An 8,085-nucleotide genomic window follows, 5' to 3' on the forward strand; every position below is an offset into this window, starting at 1 on the left:
ATCCCTGAAGAATAGCCTGAGAAAAAGCTGAAACAGAAAACTGAACAACCTACAATATAGCATATGCTGTCAGGAATGAATGTCACGACAATCAGCTTGACATCAAGGATCATATGCTAAGTCTATTTTTCCAGAAAACAGACTGTACAATTTTGCTGACCTGTATATGACCAAAATGACCATACTACAGTAACAACTTACATTAATAAATGTCAAAGTATCCAAGTTGACATTTACACATTTGGCCTTAAGTTAATTCTGTTATCCTCTTGAATAACAGACTAAGAAACATGCTGAAGTATAGCAGAACACCACTATGTCTATTGTTCAGTATATGATGAATGTCACAGCATCCAGTTTGACATTCAGTCAGTAGGCCTTATGCCAGGTCTGGTATTTCCTTGATAACCAGACTGGAAATGAATACTAAGTTCTAACAGAACACCAGCTGTTCTATTCCTTAGCATTTGCTGACAGGGATGAATGTCACAACATCTAGTTTGACATTTAATAAATCCTGTATTAGCTAATCCTGCAGTAACTACTCAAGTGTGTCATGACATCAGTCAAGACAACAGAGTACAGCTAGATATTCTAACACCATGTCATGACATCAGTCAAGAGATTAGAGTCCAGCTAGTGTTTTACCATATAATGCAGCCAATTAAACACCTACAGTCTTTGACCATTAATGTACATGATAATAACAAAAACCCTAAAAAATACCTTGTGTGGACGGTTGGTTTGATTTGAGACAATTGGACTTAGAACTTAGGCAACACTCCCTATGCAAAGGACTTGGCTAATGCCAACTTTCATGTAACCAAGTGCTTGTGAATTGAAACTTCATCTGATACATCATTGGAGATCTATTTGAGTTCATCTATAACATGATCATTATGAAGTTGTTACTTTGAACCTGTGATTTATGACATTTTGAAATTCATCTGCTACATGGGCAAATTTAAAGAAGATCATGGAGTTGCTAAGCTTGGATGTTGCTATCTTTATTTGATGCATTTCTCTTCAAGTTGATATATTGTGCATTGTTTGTTGCTTGATTCTAATGTCCAAGGGGATTTGAGTTTCTATATGACATTCTTGTTTAGTGGATTGCAGCCCATTGGTCAGATCTTTTCAACTCTTAACTTTTAAATTTTTGCTTAGGATTAGTCCCTTCATATCCTCCCCATTTATTTAATTTCAAAATCTCTCCCCTCTTTCAAAAATCTTTTTTGACTGTGTTTGTTGATTTCTAAACTTTGACCATTTTTGCAAATTAGAAACTTTGGCCTTATGCCATTGCATTTTCAAACTCATTTTCTTAATCAAATTTGTAAATAAACTTAACTATACTTGACTTAAAATTTTCAAAAGCCAAAAAGAACTAACTCATTTCAAACCATTTTAGGCCTTTGTGCCTTTTAAACCTAACTATTATTAAAAGTAATACACCCACTTTGAAATTGATACCACGAACTATGGGGTTTCGATCCCTCATTTTTATGTTGGTACGTATGCACAAGTCCGAAGGTCTTGTCAAACACAAAAATATAATTAATGAATTATTTTCTCATCCCCCCATTCTATTTGCTTGTAAACATCATTTGTACAAAAACACATGTGCACACAAGAAAGGGCTCCATAGGAGTACCTAAGACACTTTGGATGCTAACACATTCCCTCTATAGCTCAGATGATTCATATAATTCATGTCATCGTAGCCCACCATCAATGATCATCCAAACATCCCATCGCCACAACACCCAACCATTGTTTGACTATAGTACACCCCAGGAACCATTGATTCGTTTCCAAACTGATTCAATGTCTCAATTCAGACAACCATATCGTCCACAATTCACCCAACCACAACGACCCAACTACGACAACATGGACACCAAACTCAATTACGGAAGCGTCGTTGGCAAGACCCCCTAGCTATTGGGAACAAATGATGACACATCTATCAAATACTGTTGGACCTTCCACCGGACCTTCACACCAGTCACCATTGGTTCATGTCAGCATTCAAAGACCTCAAACACCTCAGGAAAATCGTGGGAGACCTCGAAGACAGACTAACGCAACTGGATATGGAACATGAAGGCGTTTCAATCGGGCGGATCATTGAATTTCTTGTCAATTCCATGTAATTTTTCATTATAACATAAATATAATTTTTATTTTCAGTATTTTATTTATTTATTTGTAAATTAAAATTTAAAATTTAAAAAATAAATAAAGGCGCATGCGCCACATGTATTGGCGCATACATTATATAGTGTATGCATGCGCCAATGCATGTGACACCAAGACATGCATGCGCCAAGAGGTATGACGCCTAGGTGCTATACCATTGGGAGCATGCGCCAACTCCAATGACGTTTTCTCTCTATGTTAATTGGATACGCTAGTTCAACTGACGCATCAGTTAAGAAATATGGTTATTTTAGTTTTTTTTATTTTTTAAATAAATCATTTATGAAATTAAATTCAAAATACTTATTATTTAAAAAAAATCTCCAAAGTAGCAATATTATTTTTTTGGGTTTGTTTTTCAAATTTTAATAATAGAGTTTCTTTTGTCATAGCTCATTTGATAACAAATATTTTTATGAATATCAATAGCTTTGTTGATAACAATAGTTTTGTTCATGCCAACTTTGAAATGCAAGTGTTTTTTCATGGGGTACTTTTTGTTTGTTTGTTATTCACCTGTTTGTGTTTTTGAATTTTTGTGGTTCGCAAAGAAAATTTAAGAAGATCTTTCTGAATTCAATTTTAATTACGTACTTGTTTTATTTTTTTTAACAATTTATCATTTATATATATATATATATATATATATATATATATATATATATATATATATATATATATATATAATTATATAAACAATAATATATCATTCATTAATATAATTGAACTGTGACTCATTTGTGAATATGTCGTTAAAAAAAGAATGATGCATCATCAAATTTGAGTCCACATATTTCTAAGGGATCAAAATTATTTAGAAATAAAATAAGAGAATTAATTTATTAAATAGATTAAATAAAAAGATTAAAATTGTAATTTAATTTAATTTTTTATATTTACATATTTTTATTTAAAATAATTTACAAATACTTTTTAAATAACTTCAAACAAAAAATTTGTTGAAATAATTTTTTTATAAAATGTTCATTTTACTATAGTTGGATGCCAAAATTTTAAATAATACTTAAATTTGAAATTATTTTAATAACTTTTTATAAAAGTTATTTTTATCCTTTTGAAAACTTTGTAATTTTAACTATATTTTAGTATTTTAAAATATATATTTATATTATTTGATGTCAAAATTAAATTTTTAATTTATAAAAAACAAGTTTCAAATTTTTTTTAATATTTAAAATTACATTTAAAAAAAATCTATTTGTTTAAAGGTAAAATAAAGAGACCATAACTTTCCCAACTACTTTTACTTAATCCAAAACAAAATTACTGCTACCTAATCTAATCCAGTGAGTTTATGAGACTAAAGTGGACCCAAAACATGTAATTAGGACTCTCACGCTCTCTGTTTGTCACGTTCCTTCATGGGGTGTGGTGGTGGGTGACAATGTTTGTATTCACTTAAAAAAATGTGGTACACAACACTTTCATTGTTTTCTTCTTTCTCTCTCTCTTTTTCTCGTGAATTTTTAGATAAATTTTATGTTTTTTTCATAAATAAATAAAAAAATCTGCTTGAAAGGTTGTGAAGAAAGTATTATTTTTTAGAGAAAAAGAAATATAAAATATTGTTCCTTTCTGTCTGTTCCTCTCTTTCAGTTTCTGTTTGTGTGTGTGTCGTAACAAAAGAGGAAGGGGCACAACACAAATCTTAAATCATAGGAGAAATAAAAAAAAAAACTAAAAAGTGAAGTAGAGAATGAATGGAATCACTCACCTTGAACAAGGTGACTCTGAGTTTGTTGAACTTGATCCAACTGGTAGATATGGCAGAGTATGTATACCCCCTCTCTTCATCTCTCATTTCACTTTCTCTCTCTTCTTGGTTATCTCAGTTTGATGATTTTGTTTTTGTTTTTTTCTTCAGTACAATGAAATCCTCGGCAAAGGAGCTTCAAAGACAGTGTATGTATAAAAATTACAAACCCATTTCTTTAATATTGTTATTGGTCTTAAATTTCAAGTCTTTTTGGTTTTTCAACTTGGTTTATTCATCTGGGCTAGTGTTGATTTCTTCAGAATTTGAGCTTATCTTTTTTTTTTTTTTTGAGTTTTGTAGAAATGGGAATCTGATAGATTTGTTTTTTTTTTAATACTGAATTTTTGTGGTTGGATTCTCAATTGATGCAGATATAGAGCGTTTGATGAGTATCAAGGGATTGAAGTTGCTTGGAATCAGGTCAAGCTTTATGATTTCCTTCAAAGTCCTGAAGATCTTGAGAGGCTTTACTGTGAGATTCATCTCTTGAAAACACTGAAACACAAAAACATTATGAAATTTTACACCTCTTGGGTCGATACTGCTAATAGGAATATCAACTTTGTCACTGAAATGTTCACCTCTGGTACACTTAGACAGTGAGTTCCTAGTTCCAACTACTGTTCCTCCTTCTATGTTGCATCATGTTTTTTTTGGGTGCATTTTAGATCTTGTATTGGTTCTTCATCTTTAGAGATTCGTGCTTGTTTTGATTGTTGAATAGGTATCGGTTAAGGCACAAGAGAGTTAACATAAGAGCGGTGAAGCATTGGTGCATACAGATCCTGAGAGGACTTCTGTATCTACATAGCCATGACCCGCCAGTGATCCATCGAGATCTCAAATGTGATAACATTTTTGTGAATGGAAATCAAGGGGAAGTCAAAATCGGGGATCTTGGCCTTGCAGCAATTCTTCGAAAATCGCATGCTGCACATTGTGTAGGTATGCTTAGCTTATTTAATTTCGTTAATCACTATCATACATTATACGGTAATCAATGGAAGATGTGGCTAACATAATCATTAATGCCAATTAGTTCACTTTGTCGATACCTTTTTTGAAATGATTTGATGACTGCATAAGAAACCTTAACTTTTTTCCGGCTGCGCAAGTAGCGCTTTTATGATAATTGACGAAGGATCGGTGATTCTAGTTGGACGTACCTTTATCTTTTACACTTCTGTTTTCCTAGGAACACCCGAGTTCATGGCACCTGAAGTGTACGAAGAGTCGTATAATGAACTAGTTGACATATATTCCTTTGGAATGTGCTTATTAGAGATGGTCACATTTGAATATCCCTACAGCGAATGTACTCATCCGGCTCAAATATACAAGAAAGTTATTTCAGTAAGTTTTTGCTCGTAATCTCTCTGCCATTGTTATACGAGATTTTTTTGCTCTTAATCTCATTTGCATTTTCTGTCACCAGGGTAAAAAGCCAGATGCTTTGTATAAAGTTAAGGATCCAGAAGTGCGACAATTTATTGATAAATGCTTGGCCACAGTGTCTTTAAGGCTTTCTGCAAAAGAGCTTCTAGACGACTCTTTTCTTCGAATAGATGATTATGAATATGATTTGAGACCTGTAGATAGTGGAGAATTCGACGACTTCATTCCCCTCATCAGAGATCCGCTTTTTGATTTTCGTCGGAGCTATAGTAACTTCAGTAATGAATACTCCAATGGTTTTGGATATGAAGGAGACTCGTATTCTCATCCAGCTGAGAATGAACATTGTGGAATAGAACTTTTCGAGCACCATGATGATGAACCCTCCGAACATGTTGACATAAGTATCAAGGGCAAGCAGAAAGACGACGGTAGCATATTTTTAAGACTAAGAATTTCAGATAAAGAAGGTAACATTGTCAATTTTCATTTTATAAATTGTATATACATATATAAATGAACTTATACACCGCGTGTGATATCTTAGTGCTTTAAATTCCTCCGCGTGCCCGTGCTTTTTTGTTCAACTTTCGTGCTTTGGCACGGTTTTACTACTTGTGTATATTTAATGGTCTAGTTCAATTGTATGACACAGGCCACGTTCGGAATATTTATTTCCCATTTGACATAGAGATGGACACAGCAATAAGCGTGGCGACTGAGATGGTTGCAGAACTTGACATAACCGATCAGGATGTTACCAGCATTGCCGAGATGATAGACGGAGAAATTGCTTCTTTGGTACCTGAATGGCAATCAGGACCAGGAATCGTCGAAACTCCCCGTTTTGCAAATCAAGGCTTCTGCCGCAATTGTGTGTCGAATCATACTTCAAGTGGCTCCCTCATGGATTACCTTTCGCATAATCAGGGTAACTTGCAACTTCCCGAATATTGTAAGCACGGATGTGCCTCAATGCACGGCCGGTTCGAGGAGATTACTTTCCCATCCGAGGAGTGTGACAATCATGTTAGAGAGAATCTGAACGTATCAAACCGATCGGACAGTTTACAATATCAAGGGGTATGGAATCAGCATGAAAGCCGTGAACTGAGTCCGGTGGAATCTGATCAAAGTCATTCCGACGAACAAAACGAACAATTAGATAAATCAATATCAGCTGAAGATCAAGGACAGATTGTTTCGGAAAATAAGTTTCCCCCGAATGCAACAATTTCCCCAAGATATTCATCAGGAACTCATGATTTCTCCAATATCCGCTCGTTATATTGCGCTCTCAACAATGATTACGAGAAAGAGATCCAAAAGGAACTAAGATGGCTCAAAGCAAGATACCAAATGGAGTTACGAGAACTTAAGGATCAACAACTCGGGATAACAGATAATAAATCCTATCGTAACGGAGAGCACAAGACAGATTACTCCGTTATAAAAGGAGGAATCAATGGAATTCAGCCGAAACCTGTTCGTAAAAGCAGCCCCGATTCGGACGCTGAAAGGACCGAAAATTGTGAGGCGATGGAGTCCCCCGGAGAAGGTATAGTTACTGCAAAGAGTTTTTATACCGGCTCGTTGCTTCCGCATTCTCTGCACAGGACAGTTTCCCTCCCTGTTGATGCATTTGATATATAATTTTCGTGAATTCTTTTGTAGATTATAGAGTTTATACATGAATTTTCACATGGAGGCTATCGGGTGAATTGAGATTGGATGATTGACATTATAATTTTGCATTTTGAATTTGGTTTCTAAAGTCGAAATGCAAATCATTAAACCTTTACTGCATGGGTGATAGTATCCACTTAGATGTATACAAAATTTCTTCCATCATGTTTTTCTTTTTACTCAATCATGAATGCTGAGGGTGTTTTTCAAAGGCAATCAATTATTAATTGGACCCAAGAAATGATGACAGGCCCACCAAAAGAATCAAATTCTCTGTTTATGCCAAGTGCCAGCTAAGCAACTTCCTGACTAATATATATATATTTTGGAATTAGGATTGGTTCAATTTAGTGGCCTCAATTTAGCTGACTTTCTTCTTTGACTGATTTAATTTTTTTGGTACAAGAAAATATCAATTGGTTCCTTAAGACAGTTGTTTGTAATTAAGAGTGAGAATATATGACTGCGGACGGACGGAGATTACGATCTAACTTCCATTAAGTTTAGATCAGGTTAGATATGTTTTTTAAATAAGGAAGTTTTAAAAATTTTAAATTAATTTATGATTTTTTATTTTATTTTGCAGTAATTTATATTTGTTAACCTAGATTATCAAACTAGAACATGGACTTGTAAAGGGTGTTGATATCCAAAATCAAAGAATTTTATCTCACATTCTCTAAATTATATCGGGCACTCAAATACTTTTTATAATGAGATTAATTATTATTTATTGTCGGTGTAAAAATATTTACACCGTCGATTCATCGTTATTATCAGTTCGTATTACTTTATAAGTTTTTAAAATAAAAGTCAAACTTATTTCAATATACAACGTCTAGGATTAAATATCGGTGTATTTCAATTAAATTCTTTTATAATAGTAAAAGAGATTTTTCATTTTTTTATTAATTACATGTTAAAAAAAATTATGAGTGCAAAATATTATCCGATAGTTCATAAAAAAAAATCTAGTATGCTTTTCTTTTTGTTGATAATTTTAAAAATTCGGTACATATGAAAAG

The 8,085-nt window shown here is 33.4% G+C and overlaps 1 protein-coding gene across 1 annotated transcript; it reads left to right on the top strand.

Moving 5' to 3' along the window:
* Positions 1-3,507: 3,507 nt before the first annotated feature.
* On the top strand, positions 3,508-7,175 carry LOC127092306 (probable serine/threonine-protein kinase WNK9). The gene is made up of 8 exons (XM_051031144.1): positions 3,508-3,634; positions 3,820-3,994; positions 4,088-4,125; positions 4,351-4,578; positions 4,704-4,924; positions 5,175-5,332; positions 5,415-5,844; positions 6,030-7,175. Exons 2-8 carry the CDS (start codon positions 3,920-3,922, stop codon positions 7,025-7,027), a joined length of 2,148 nt encoding a protein of 715 aa, XP_050887101.1. The 5' UTR covers positions 3,508-3,634; positions 3,820-3,919; the 3' UTR covers positions 7,028-7,175.
* Positions 7,176-8,085: the final 910 nt, after the last annotated feature.

This window comes from Lathyrus oleraceus, chromosome 6 (assembly GCF_024323335.1).
Source record: "Lathyrus oleraceus cultivar Zhongwan6 chromosome 6, CAAS_Psat_ZW6_1.0, whole genome shotgun sequence".
Taxonomy (NCBI): Eukaryota; Viridiplantae; Streptophyta; class Magnoliopsida; order Fabales; family Fabaceae; genus Lathyrus; species Lathyrus oleraceus.

Excerpts from the sequence above, each read along its gene's own strand:
- LOC127092306 (XM_051031144.1), top strand. The coding sequence starts at position 3,920 with ATGAATGGAATCACTCACCTTGAACAAGGTGACTCTGAGTTTGTTGAA. Across the intron at positions 3,995-4,087 it reads CAACTGGTAGATATGGCAGA|TACAATGAAATCCTCGGCAA; the intron begins GTATGTATACCC and ends TTTTTTCTTCAG. Across the intron at positions 4,126-4,350 it reads AAAGGAGCTTCAAAGACAGT|ATATAGAGCGTTTGATGAGT; the intron begins GTATGTATAAAA and ends CAATTGATGCAG.